The sequence below is a fragment of the Zootoca vivipara genome, chromosome 2 (assembly GCF_963506605.1).
Source record: "Zootoca vivipara chromosome 2, rZooViv1.1, whole genome shotgun sequence".
Taxonomy (NCBI): Eukaryota; Metazoa; Chordata; class Lepidosauria; order Squamata; family Lacertidae; genus Zootoca; species Zootoca vivipara.
The window spans coordinates 25,603,376-25,617,822 of record NC_083277.1 but is presented as its reverse complement, the minus strand read 5'-3'; the positions used below and the strand labels follow the sequence as shown (position 1 = coordinate 25,617,822).

The following is a 14,447-nucleotide window of genomic DNA, read 5'->3' as shown; positions in this document are numbered from 1 at the left end:
ACAAATAACCCAGAGATGCCTTTTCAATAAAGCACACATTCTACTCATGTAAAAACACACTGATTCCCGGACCGTTCGCTGGCCGGATTGAGAAGGTGATTGAGACGCATCCGGCCCCCGGGCCTTAGGTTGCCTACCCCTGATAGCCCCTGCAATGCAAGAATCTTTTGCCCATGATCCTGAGATTAAAAGTTTTATGCTCTACCGCCATCCTAACCTTTGGCCGTGCTGGCTGGGGCTGATGGGAGTTGGTGTCCAACAGCATCTGAGGAGCCACAGGTTGCCCATCTTTCTGTTAATGCCGCGCCCGAGCTTTAAGCTGATATTGTGGCTTTGTGAAAAGTGGGAGAAATTTTTCTCTCTCCCTCCCTCCCTCTTGGGGATTACCTGTTGAACAGACTGGCCACAGATGGAGGTCAGGCAAGACAATCCCACTTATTACAACACATAATGTATTGTGTTCAGCATCATAAGATGTAGTTAGCTTCAATGCCTTTTTAAAGAAGATCCCCCCTCCCCAATTAATCAAATTAATGGAGCACGGATACCTATTAGCAATCAGCCATAATAGGTGGATTGCAACTCCATGTTCTGAGGCTTTATCCTCAGTCTGGTCCCTGCAGATAAGCATAAGCAATGGCCAGGGATGATGGGAGCTATGAGTCCAAAACACCTGAAGGGCACCAGGTTGAGGAAGGCTTTTCATAAGCAAGAAATAACTGGATTCCATAGGTAAAGGTAAAGGTAAGGTAAAGGGACCCCTGACCATTAGGTCCAGTCGTGACCGACTCTGGGGTTGCGCGCTCATCTCGCATTATTGGCCGAGGGAGCCGGCGTACAGCTTCCAGGTCATGTGGCCAGCATGACAAAGCCGCTTCTGGCAAACCAGAGCAGCACATGGAAACGCCGTTTACCTTCCCGCTGTAGCGGTTCCTATTTATCTACTTGCATTTTGATGTGCTTTCGAACTGCTAGGTTGGCAGGAGCTGGGACCAAGCAACGGGAGCTCACCCCGTCACAGGGATTCGAACCGCCGACCTTCTGATCAGCAAGCCCTAGGCTCAGTGGTTTAACCACAGCGCCACCTGGGTCCTGGATTCCATAGGTAGAGAGAGGCAAACAACCAAGAAGGGCCTTGTGTGCTGTCTGAAGCATGGCCATTTTTGAAAACAAAGTTTTATCTCATACAGTTTAATTGGTGAACCGCTGTCGCTAATTTGCCCTTCTCATTTTTCCCCTTTTGGAGTTGCCTCCTGATAATAACATGAATGAGAACCCCAGGAAACAGAGTTTGGCCTCTGTTTTATTTATGTGATATCAGTAAAAGTTATAAAGTGGGTATTATGAGAATTTGTGGGAAGCCCCTTTGAGAACCTATTGGGGATATAAAATGGGATATAATTAGGTATTCTAAATAAAATAAATTAATTAATTAATAAAAAGACGGCATGTGCATTGACACAAAGATGCTGTGCAGCCTGTGATTTCACACACTGCAGCTGATGAGGTGTATTTTGAATGCTGATAATATATTCTGGGGTAATTTTGTTTTTCTAGTGTCTCTTTAATTGAGGAAAAAGAGGCCACAGCATAGTTGTAGAACAAGTCTTTTGCATGTAGAGGACACCAAGCATACAGCTGAAGTCAGTAGACGGTGATTCCCAACTCGTATGTTGATAACCTTGGTCTTTTCCTGTTGAATATGAACTGCACGGTGGAAAGATAGCCATTTCCCTGTTCCATGTGATCACTAGCCCTTCAATGAAGAATTATTTGCAAGGAATTATTCTTTCAGCTCAGCTCCACTGATTCTACACCTTGAAGATGCTATATATCTTTGAGGAGTTCTGAGCTCTGGCTTGGGATAACTGAATGCAGAATTAGAACCAAAAACGAGTTGCATGCGCGTGTGTTTTGCATCTGGACCTACATCTCTGGACCTGCATTCTCTTGACAAAGCTGTGCTTCATAAGTTATGATGTATACATTTTTTTATTTTAAAAACACACTTCAAAAGTACTTGCTTGCACAAGCAATCAAATCCCCCCCCCCCAAAAATACCCAATACATCCAGACTTTCTGTCTTCTTTCCCCCCTCTTTTTATTTTGTACCAAGCCTGGAGTCATTTTGACTTTCACAAAGCCCTTGAAATGGGGCTTTATTCATCTAATCTTTTATTAAAATTCTGCTGGCAACATTTTATGCAGAGTTAGTTTAGTATCCTCCTGCCTTCTCCACCAAAGAGCATTATTGACCATTAGTGTTAATAATTAAGAGCTCCCTGTTTTGCACTTGGAAGTCAAACATATTGACGTGCATTTCCTGAGTCACAGGGAGATTACAGTGGCTCCCTGGCCACGGGGTGAGAGATTTGTTTTACATTTCCGTTGTCTGTCTAGAGTAAGATGGATGCCCCTGTTTTAAAAATACATAGACATTTTTCAGGTACCCAGGGAAGCAGGGAGGTATCCCTTAGCTCGGAATGTACCCAGTCTTCTAACTTTCTATAGAATCACCACCCCAGCTCTGTTTGCCTTTCATGTTGAAGTCTGCCAATGCAAAGGTCCATGAGCTCTCAGGGTTTTAATAATTTTGCATTAATATCAGGGAAAGGGAGGATTCAAGAAGGTCTTAAAATTCCGTTGGTTAATGAGCTTGATTATTAATTACTTTAGGTTATTATATTGGTAGCTGCCAGCATGATTCATGGAACTCCAGACTGACCATCTATTTTAGAAAGCAATAAAAAATTCCCTGTTCACAAAGCAGCACAAATGTTGTGCAAAGGGAATTTATTAATATAGCAAGAAACTCTGTAGCTGATAGTTTCCCCCCGTAATATAGTAAAACATCAAAGTCATTATGAAACAGTAAAAGTATTACATACGAAATGCTTAATAGCGCATGATTATCCTTTTTCCCAAAGTGTCATTTGCTAAGTAGAAGCTGCTGCTCCCAAACACAGCTTTAAGAGCACTGAACAATGAGAGAAATGTTTTGGTTCAGATGTTTATGATAATCTCAGTGATAATTAGTTTCATTTAAATGCTCTATTCCCTTCTTTTTGGAGGAACCCTGTGCATACACACGATTCCTTTAACTGATAGGAATATTAAATTAGTCTTGGGCATAAATTCCCTTTTGTAAAGAAAGTAAGCTTAAACGTATTACAATGATAGCTAAAATGAATGTTTTATTTTGTTTTATTTTATTTTTTCTGTGAGGAGCTGGATCTGTTTATAATTATTTGCTGTGTGACTTCCCGTCCAGTAGAGGGCACTATTTCGATTCACTCATATCTCCATTTATTTATGCTCAAACCACCTCTATCTCTTCCTAATGCTTCTCTCCTACTACAAAAGGACCATTGCTCAGTGATGGAGCACATGCTTTGTATACACGAGCCCTACTTCAGTCCCTAGCATCTCCAGGTAGGGATAGGAAAGACTCCTTCTCCAATGACATTCTATACAAGATCTCAAAGTAACTGTCTTATTACAAAAGAATTTCAGAAATAGACTGGAAAGAGAAGTTGCTGAATTGCAACTTATTACCAAACTTAAAACCATGGAGAGACCTGGTCTGAATAGAGACATTGGATTCTTATCTCATTATACCAGTACATGTAAGACATGTAAGTTCATTATTCCTGCAGGTAAGACCAATTGCAGTCATTAACAGTCATCAACAGGTTTACCACACCTATTAGCCAATCACCCATTCCCACCACCCTTCTGAGTAATACTCCTCCCCAGCCTCTCACTATATATAAGGGTCTGGTGACTTCTGTTTCAGTGTATCTGAAGAAGTGTGCATGCACCCGAAAGCTCATATCAATGACAAACTTAGTTGGTCTCTAAGATTCTACTGGAAGGAATTTTTTTATTTTGTTTCGACTATGGTAAACCAACACGGCTACCTACCTGTAACTAGAACTCCTTCCTCCAGTGTTGGAGGCCCACTGCCAATCAATGTTGACAATCCTGAGCCAGAAGGACGCAGTGGGCTGACTTGGTAGCTAGTAGCCATGGCTAGTCTTATCCACCATGAAATTGTCTAATCCTCTTTTAAAGCCATTCAAGTTAGTAGCCAACACTGCCAACTTTGGGAGTGAACACCATACTTTTTATTTATGCACCGTGTGAAGAAAACTTTCTTTTCTCTACCCTGCATCCCCCATCATTCAGCTTCATTAAATGTCCGCAAGTTCTAGTGAGCCAGTGTGGTCTAGTAGTTAAGAGCAGTAGACTCGTAATCTGGGGAACCGGGTTCGCTTCCCCGCTCCTCCACATGCAGCTGCTGGGTGACCTTGGGCTAGTCACACTTCTCTGATGTCTCTCAGCCTCACTCACCTCACAGAGAGTTTGTTGTGGGCGAGGAAGGGAAAGGAGAATGTTAGCCGCTTTGAGACTCCTTCGGGTAGTGATAAAGCGGGATATCAAATCCAAACTCCTCCTCCTCCTCCTCTTCTAGTGTTGTGAGAGAGGGTGAAAAAGGTTTCCCTATTCAGTTTTGCCATGCCATGCTACACTTTTCTGGGGTGTAATGATCCTGCTGCACTTTCATTTTCTACAGCACTCCCCTGCAGGTCATGTTTCAGGCTATCCTTGATGAGAGACAAACGCAACCTTGCAACGAGCGATAGCTTAGTGCACTATGCATGCAATCATTATCAAGCTGGACATTTATAACACCCTCCAGAGTGAACATTTTGCCATGCATCCCTGTTAAATCAGAGAATGGGGAGGAACGTCAGAATCTCCAAACTTAGTGATGATGACCAACTTACTATACCGTATAAATGCTAAAGTAAGTTTTCTTGGGTAGATGGCTGTATTCCCCAAAGACAATGACTGATGGCAAAGGGAAGGCCAAGTCTCATCTTTCACTGCATGACATTTACAGCAAGTTACCTTCTTGCTGCGTGCTAATGAAATCTTCTCTGGGAGTTTCTGTTTGTTACCCCAGCAGAGACAGTTCTAATCCGTGGCATTCATTAGCTTAAAAATACTCGTTCGTGAAACCTATCCCCCTTTCAGCCGTGGTGGCGATGCAGTTGTTAACCTTGAGCTGTATCCAATGCTAATCCTACTCAGAACAGACCCCCTGCAGTTAATGGACGTGGCTCATTAATTTCAGTGGGTCTACTTTGAGTAGATCCTGGTTAGATACAACCTTTTGCATATTTATTTCTGCATGTTTGATTAAGGGATGTGCTCAAGCAGAGTACACAAAGGAGGAGGGGCAAGTGTGATGCTTTCCCATTGTCTTTGGATGACAGCTTCCATCATTTGTGATCGTTGGCCCTCCTTGCTGGGATTGATGGAAGTGGTAGCACAGCATTTTCAGAAGGGCATCACGTTGCTACCCTAATAAAGGACAGCAGTGTCTATAGAAGTCAGCTAAAGAAAGGCACTGTTAATACTGCCAATCTTCAAATGCACAGGGAAATCCTCAGCTGTGGTTTCTTGTTGGCTGGTAGTACTGCTCCTTGTCCTTCAGTTGAGAATACACAGTGCAGATTGCGGCACATTTATTTCCTGGCTCAGTCCTTGGCAGCTAGAATTACAATTGTAAATATGCCCTGATTTTAAATTAGAAAGCACCACTCTATAGGCAAGTATTAACAAGAAAGTCTTCTCCAGGCTGTTCCTTATGATGGTACATTTGTCTGGATGCAAACCGCCTGTGTTGTATATGTGTGTTTTTCATACAAATCGTGTGTGTTAGCTTGTTTTGGTAAGAAGTCAATTATTGCTTGTTCTGAAACAAACTCTGGCAAAGAGCAAAACCCTTGCAAGATTCATGGGCGCTTGAAATGCCAAGCAGTAGCTTGTGTATATTTTCCATCAATTTCCCCCAGCTATTTTCATTGGGGGGGGTGGGGTGGCAGCTGGAATTAATGGCAAACATTGAGAGGGAAGGTTTTTTTTTCAGTCATTCATGTTTATTACATTTTAACATTTAATAACGCTGGTGCCATAAGCAAATCCCTTGTTCATTTTAAAAATGCAAAAGTTTTTCTTTGCTGCCATTTTATTATTAGTATTATTAATTAATTTGGCAATATCTCATTGCTGAGATTACTCTGTCCAAATGAGTGACCAAATGTGTGGGTGGGTGGGTGTGAGAGAGAGAACACAATTCTATAAAAGGTGAACCTATGCATGTTTATAGAATATTAGGAGTCTAAACCAGCTTCTAATCGTACCCCGGTTTGGTGCTTGGGCAAACAGTTTCAGAGTAAGACATGTCATAGTCTGCCCAATTTCTCCTTCATTTTCTCCCTCCATATCAAAAATGGCTATCACTCCCCCTCCTGCTTTTGACAGAAGTGTGTGAAATAATACAGGCATACTAAATGTCTCTAAACTAAATAAAGCCTGCATAATTACTGAAAAATAGGGGATTTTGTGCTGGGCATCTTTAAAGTTTAACTTGCTTTTTTGGGGGTGGAGGAGAGAAAAGAAAACTTCCATAATGTGTTTATTTGGGGGGTGAAATTTACAGGCAAGGTTACCTCTTCTGAGTGCATGAATTCTGCCAAGTTTCAGAAGGATAGCTGCAGTGGTTTTCCTGTAATGGCAACCATTTCAGTTTGGGTGTGTGTGTGTGTGTGTGTGTGTGTGTATGTGTGTGTGTGTGTGTGTGTGTGCGCGCGCACACACACACACACACACACAATCTCCCTGTGGGCAATTGTTCTTAAATTTTCAGAGATGGTGGTCTCCCTCTCCCCATCATCCCACTCGGATGCTATCATTCCCCATCATCCCACTCGGATGCTATCATCCGTCGAGAGGCATTCCTTCTGCTTCCAGCAGATTCCGACCTGAAACTTCCCCGTACCCACCCACCCACCCCTGGTCTGGATTGCCAGTTTACCCTGAAGTGCTTGCAGTGCTCCCCATTTTGTCTTGCACCGCCTCGTAAAGAGCCCACTTTTTCTTGAGCAAGCCACCCATCTCTCTTGAGGCACCCTGCTTGCTTCTGGGATTTATCCAATGCATGAAAACGTTCGGAGAATGTTACTATTTATGATATGTAGAAAGCATTTATAATTTACACCACACCTCACAGTTTTAATCAGATTCACTGATAATCTAATTCTATACATATGGGAAACTGCAACTGGGAGGAACTTATAGAGATGGAACTTGCACTGAATTTTGCTGCATCCTGGTCCAGCTCTCTAGATAGTGAGTGGCTTATGCTGGCTTTCCTAGAATTCCTTGTGCAAGTGTGGTGGACATAGGGTTTCATTTCGGACGGCAGCAGACCTTAGTGCCAAGCATGTTGGCGAAGGCTGGCTTAGATAAAGGCAGCTCAGGTGCCAATGGAGTGTTGGGGGAAGCTGTTCTGCTTCCTGGTGTGTCAGCTCTTAACGTTGAACAGACTCTTGGAGACAAGGATTGTTCCCACATTGTAGAGCTGCAAGCTTTCTCACAAGCAAGCAGCACGTCAATGAGTCACTTCACACACTTTTTATTAGAAGTTGTGTTAGGTATCACATTGTCCCATAGGTTCAGAGCAGGTTGAGATGACCCTGGAAACAGAAAGGTAAGCTTTGAAAAGGAAACACAGCCAAAGGCAGCCTTCTACAAACTTGTGCCCTCCTGATATTGTTGAACTACAACTCCCATCATTCCTGGCCATTGGCTATTTTGACTAGAGCTGGCGGGAGTAGTAGTCCAACAATTTTGGAGGGTGCCAAGCTGGTTTAAGGCTTAGATTTGTCCCAACCATCTAATCTTTGACCCAGAATGTCTATTTTTCCTTTTTGCTGTTTTAGATTTTCCTGGGGGGGGGGCGGAATCAAGGAAATTGTTGAGAGTATTACCTTTCCTCTTTGGCGAAAATCAACTGTGTGTTCATAAAAGCATGACTTTTTTATTTCTCATTTAAACAATTTCAGTAAAGGCAGGTGAGTGCCATATGAGGAGCATGTTACCAAAATAAAGATAGTTGACTGAGGAGGCTTGTGGTCCAGTAGATAGGGGAAAGTGGGGGTGGCAATATGAGAGAGGGGGGGGAGAGGGAGAGAGAGCTGTGTTCTTCAGTTTGTATGCATTTTTGAAGTGTGCCAAAGTGTCTTCACATGTGTTTTGTGTGGAGAGGTTGTGAAATTTTCTGTGTGAAGGGTTTGCAGGTGATGGAGGTGTGTTATGAAGGGACCTACCTGAGTAGGGGCCTTAGAAAGTCAGTTCCACTTAGTTCATTGGCGTTTATTCCCCAGGTAAGTGGGGTATAGGCTTGCCACCTAAGTAAGAAGTTGAAGCTTTGAAACTTTACATACACCAAATGATGGAAACTTGTTATGTAGGAAATGACCTGTTTGTCGGCATGATTAAGATCTACAATACACTCAGTACTGTTTTGTGGTATGCTTCTTCTTTTTTTAAAAAAAAGTTCACTTGTACCTTTTGTAACATAAGATAAATTTTGAGGTGCTTTTTTTGTCTAAAGCAAGCCAAGAGGCCTTCCTAGCTAAAACAATATATGATGCCCAAATCTATACTCCTTCCAGCTCATTTTTAGACCTATTGTTATTATAACAGATCCATGAAGTTAAATTTTCTGCCCTCCTCCTCAACAGGGCTCATGTGTAATTACATTTCATTTTAAAAGCAAAAAAACCTTGACTCTTTTTCTCAAACCAAAGGTTTTTTCGATCCTAGAATTTCTCTCTCAAAGTGGACTTGAAAATGTTGCAGGGACTGAGAACACCCTTGACTAGGAAATAATAATGAGGGAGGCCCTGGCTGGGACTGTGAGGTATAAGGTGAAGTAAGTGTGTGTGTGTGTGTGTGTGTGTGTGTGTGTGTGTGTGTGTGTGTGTGTTGAAGGGGTGTGTGTGTTATGTGCACCTATTGGAGTGGAGTGGCTAAGAGTATGACACAGGACTTCTATGTATTTGGTTCAGATTTTACCTCCAGCCTCAAACTTTCCCAGGTGGACTTAGGCAACCCATTCTGTATGAGCCTCAGTCATTTCATCTGCAGTATGGGTAACAGCCCATTTTAAGGATGCTGTCATTCTTAGCATTGTCATCTGCAGCTTTGATCAACTGAAGCTGTTGTGTGTAGACTGTCCATCACTAGTGACTTGTCAGCAGAATTGAACCTCTCAGTGTGTATATTTAAACTCTTTGCCTGTGTTTTTGGATTGCTCCTTTTTGTGGGCCACCACCTTTGCTTTCCTTCTAGCTGCCTACTTTGTGGAAAGGGCCCTTGACAGGTTTTCTAAGTAAAACATGGCTCCAACAAACAGATTCATCTGTTGCATGTGCACTCCAGTAAAAATAAAATAAAACAAATGAACATGTGAGCTGGAGGAGGGTGGGGCAAAAGGAAGCCCTTATTGGGTGATGTTTAGACAGTGTTAAGCTTGAAGGTGTACCAATTTTGTCAGGGGGGCACTTGTATTTAAGGAAGACCATGTATAGATAAATATCTCAGTTACTGGCTAATACCAGACATGGAACATTTGCAATGTAATACAATGCTTTAAGTAGAACTGCATCAGCGTATAAAGGGCCATTCTAGTTCAGCATTTCTCAAGTTTGGTTCCTATATAGTAAGTATTTGATATCATGGGCTAGCTTTGTGCTCCTGTATATCAGTGATTTCTCAGGTTTTAGAAATCACTGATATACAGGAGCACAAGCTGACTACTTCAAATTGATCCTAAAGATCCATTATATACCATTAAGTCAATATGAATTTATTGTGGACATCTGACATCATGTTGCACATCATCAGAAGCCATTCTTCACACACACACACACACACACACACACACACACACACACACACACACGTTGTTGTTGTTTCTCATTCACACAACATGCTTCATTCTCTGCGTAGCTTTGGATAGTGAAGCTATTTATCACATCAATGCATTAAAGGAGCAATAGAAAGAAAAGAGAGCATAATGTTATGTGAGTGTTTTTTTAAAAAAAAAAATGGGAGCAGATTTCACACTGTTGAGTTGCTTTGCAGTTTTTAACATATAGTTGAAACAGCACTTCTAGCTATTTGCTCCACAGTTCCCGTTTCTCTGATTTCTAAAGTAATTTGTTTCTTACCTTCTCACATCTGCTTAGGGACATTGTCTTCCTTTATTAAGACTCATTTCCCTTAAGCATGAACTCCATTTCCAATGGGGCATTGTGCTACCAAAGGGAGAGAAAGAAAATGCCAGTGGCAGGGACTGGGAGAATCCTTTTATCCAGTTTCCCCACTGTCAGAGAAATATGCGGCAGTGTTCCGGGTCTGTCTCCAAAATGTAAAATCTCCTCTAGGCTTTCCCCTCTCAGCATTAAATGCTTTCTCATTTGCATTTTCATCACCATTAATGCCCAGGAGAATGAAAGAAAGAAAAAAAATCTCTCCCTGCCTCTGCTCCCTGGCCATCCATTCACCTCTCCCTATCCAAAAATAACATTGCATTCATTGTGAATCTGCTGCACTCTAACTAGTTGATGGTGATCGCTGCCTATAATCATGCAGACTGGACTTGGAAGCAAACTTAAAGGGTTTGCCAGGAGCATCTGTATTTATAACTGACCCTTCTTAGAGATAAACCTTACCCTTCTTTGTTCTCTTGTTTCTGCTTTGCTTTCCTAAGCTTGTGGTGGGAAAAGTATCCCCCCCCACCCCGAAAAAAAAAGGCTTGCATTATTTTATTTTTAAGTAGGAGCAGATCATCTATCTTATCTGCCTGTCTATCTTGTGTTTCTGCATTACCGTTCCAATTGGTCTGATAAATTTGACACGCCGGCCGTGTCAAAAGGTAATATCCTTGGCTTAATTGTGAGCTAAGTCCCTCTTAATCCAGGGGAGCGTTTGAGATTCTGTCCAAGTGTTCAATTTCCCATGCCGCTGAGGTCTGTGAATTTCTTTCTCCAGCCTCCTGGCTGCTGCAGCACAAGTCAGCATAGCTAATGCAGATAGATCTCCTCCCTTCTCCAAGCTCTCTCTCCTCTCTCCTCTCTCTCTTTCCCCTCCCCTCTCTGACTCCCCCCCCCAAAAGACCCCTCCAACGCTGTGCTTTGATTCGATATGAACAGACTGGCAACTCTGATGCTAGAGCAAAATCTGACATAACTCTGCAGATGGCTACGTTCGGATGATACACCTAGGGATTTCTCCCCCCACCCCACCCCTAAGGAAGGTAAAGATTTATATGCTGCTAATGGTTTGTTGTTTTTTTCCTCCCCCCTCCTTGTTGCCATTTTTTCCCAGGACTGCCAGCCCCTAAGAAGAGCCCAAAGTCGGTAAGCACTTTTACAGAGCTACTATACCTGTTTGATTATTTTCGTTGGAGGCATGGGTGGGCGTTTCTGGAAATGTGAAATAAAAAATACTGTGTGGGTCCACAGGGCTCCCCTCTTTCCCCCTTTCCCCTCCAACCCCACCCCGGTGGTTGTCATTCCGTTTGAAAGTTGCGGTTCTGTCGCTGCACTTGATCGCTTTTGCATGGCTTGTGCTGAGCAGGGGTTAGCCGGAGAAGAATGCGGTGCAGCAGAGGATTTGGCGAGCAAGCTGGAGGGGATGGGCAGACAGAGGGGTGTGTGGGCTTGGATGGAATTCAGTCCGGTGCTGCCTTGCACAGTCTTACTTCTGATGGACTGATCTTCGCAGGCATTTAACTTGCCCGTGAAAATGCCATTGTTTCCTTCTTGGCACAATTGCGCGTGGAGACTCCACCTCCCTTTCAGATGGCATTCGCTAGCAGCAGGGTGCACTCGATTTGAGCCTTATAATGCACTATATGGTGGATAATTGGGGGACAGGGAATTCCTGAAGCTTGTTTCCCTAACAGCAGCAAGGGGCGGGGCGGGGAGTGAACCCTTTTTGTAATGCTAAGGGTATCGTCCTAGTTCCCCGTGGCTACATTAAGCTGCCTGAGCATTTCACATGTCCGACGGTCTCTTCTGCTCCCTGTAGGGCATCCTTTGTTGTTTGTTGGCTTTGCTTGGGTTTAGCAGCATTATGCTGCAGGTGTAGGTCCCCCCCTCACCCTCCCCGCATCCCATTGCCTTTTTAGAGGAAAGATGGAGGGCGGTGGGAATGTGGGGGGGGGGGGGAAGGGGAGAGAATCAATATTTCCCCGTCCGTGCTGATCTTGTTTCTCTGTGGAACGGTTACCTGGTTGACATGCCAGCTAATAGCTTGCAGGCTGTTGTCCGAAAAGTACAATTAAAAACAGAGGACTCTGCCACTCCAAGGAGTGACACAGATCAAGAAGCATTATAGGGAGTTAGCTGGCTGCAGAGTGAAAGTTTCTCCATTTGTTTGAAGTGGTGGGGAGAAGAGCTGTAACCAACCAGTTTTCCGAAGATGGAGAGAGTGTTGCGGTAATGCAAGATGCCGTAAAACTTCCCTGGCGGCCGGCTCTGGGGCTCTTCCTGCACCTTTTACGATGCCCCACCTTTTTCTGAGAAGCGACCCAAAGAGGAAGGCTGAGCAGATGCCTCCTCCTCTTGATATACAAGTCCCCCCCACCCCACCCCCTCTGCCCATGGAAAAGAAAGCCCAGAAATAATTAATGTGGTTCTGCTGGCTTAGGGCCGCGCTGATTAAAGTCACATGACCCCGGGCCTCTACTATTGTCAGTTTGCATTAACGTTGGCAAGGGAGGAGAGCGCCGTTCGCGCTCAGCCTCAAATCCCACAAATGTCAAACCGTATGGGGTTTACTTCTGTGTCACAGTCAGGGATGAATTTAGCCTTTGGTTAAAATAGAAGCCAGTGTGTAAAACATGTAGAAGCATAGCTGCCAAGTTTTCGCTTTTCTCGCGAGGAAGCCTATTCAGCATAAGGGAAAATCCCTGTAAAAAAGGGATAACTTGGCAGCTATGGTAGAAGGCGTATCAGATTTATTGGGGAAGATGAGAGATAGCTGTTAGCTTTCAAGCAAAACAAACAAACAAACAAAAAACATTGGGGGAAGGGATCGGTTCCCCATCTTCTTCCCGTCCTCCTTGTCTCACTGTCCCTGTTAATTAAGCCGCATCTAATGAATGGATTAACAAGGTTGATTTGGAGAAAGAAAAGAGGGAGAGGGAAAAAAAAAACAGTCAACTGCAATCAACTTATAGAAAATCTCCTCCAGTCATTTGGAGTTGCCATGAACCGGCCTCTCCAGTGAATGGCGATAACACTAGAAGCTTTGAAATCCTGTGTGTGGATCCTAAATCCGTTTAGAGATAATCCTTCCCTAGTGAACAAAGAGGCTGTTTACAAACAGGTGTAGTTCTGTAGCCCTTTCTCTCTCTCCCCATTCCTCCAACACTCTTCTCTCTCTCACGCACACCCTCAAACAGAATTCAGTTTACCTCAGGAGATTGTATAGGATTTTTTTTCCCCCGTCAGTAAAGGAAAATGGAATCCTTGGATGACACATTGCTTCCCTCCTCCTCTTCTTCATTTCCTTCAGAATATTTTGAAACCCCAGTCAGTGCCCATCCTCTTCTAGGAGGAACATCTCTCCCCCCCCCAACATAGTTTTTCCTTGTTTAAAAAGATATTTCTAAAGGGGCCGTTGTTCAGCTAATGTTATAATGCTATTGTGTTGAGGGTGTTGCTGCTTTCTTTTCTAAACAATACAGTCCTTAGAGACAGTGGTATCCTGCTGCAGAAAAATGAGCAGGACCGCACCAATCCAGGGCACTTATATCTTACTAAGATGAAATCGCTCACAGTATTATATTCAGTAATCCATTGTTTGTTTTTAAGGGAGAGGTAAAAATAATAATGATGACGCTTCGGTGTTGCTGAACGCTGGGAGCAGCAAATTGGTTCAAGTTTTCTGTGGACATGTTGCGCCCAGCGCCAATCCATGTGGGAGTTCCCTGAATCCAATTCTTGAAAATGCCATGAAATATTTCCACTGGCTGTTGCTATTCAGAGAAGCCTGCATGTTGACAGCTTAGTGTGATGACGCAGGCCACGCAAATGCCAAGCGTCAGCCCTCGGAAGTCCCCCGAGGCTTCTTACGTGGTCTTGTGGCCGTGCTCCTTTTTGCCTTCCACCTTTCCGGTTTTTCCCCAGGAATCCCTTAAAACACTAATTATTTCTTGATCAATAATAGATGAGCTCCTTTGCTATGAGCAATGTGTAGACGCCCTTTGCGGCATTAAAAGGGGTGGGGGATCTTCCTCTTCTCTCCCCACCCCCACCTCTCCGTCCCTGCTCCTCTGAATTAAATTGAAATGAAGTTCAGCTTGACCCTTCCTTTGCTGCCCCTGCCACTGAGGTTCACACAACATCCTAAGACAAATCATGACTTAGTGAGACGGCATGAACTTGCAGCCTCCCAGAGAAGATCCCGCTGCCACTTTGCCTCTCCCTGGTTCTTGTGGCTGCTGTGCTGTGCTAAGCCAAAGTTCGGTTTTGTGTGTTGTCCATGCGAGGACTTGTGATGAAGGACTCACTAGCCAT

At 43.7% G+C, this 14,447-nt stretch overlaps 1 protein-coding gene across 24 annotated transcripts in view; it reads left to right on the top strand.

Moving 5' to 3' along the window:
- Positions 1–14,447, top strand: part of MAGI1 (membrane associated guanylate kinase, WW and PDZ domain containing 1) — a 477,919-nt gene that overhangs the window by 406,564 nt on the left and 56,908 nt on the right. For all 24 annotated transcript variants that reach the window (XM_060271321.1, XM_060271308.1, XM_060271304.1 and 21 more), the window contains one exon: positions 11,248–11,279. In XM_060271321.1, the coding sequence (XP_060127304.1) occupies positions 11,248–11,279 (32 nt within the window). The remainder of the gene's footprint in view (positions 1–11,247; positions 11,280–14,447) is intronic.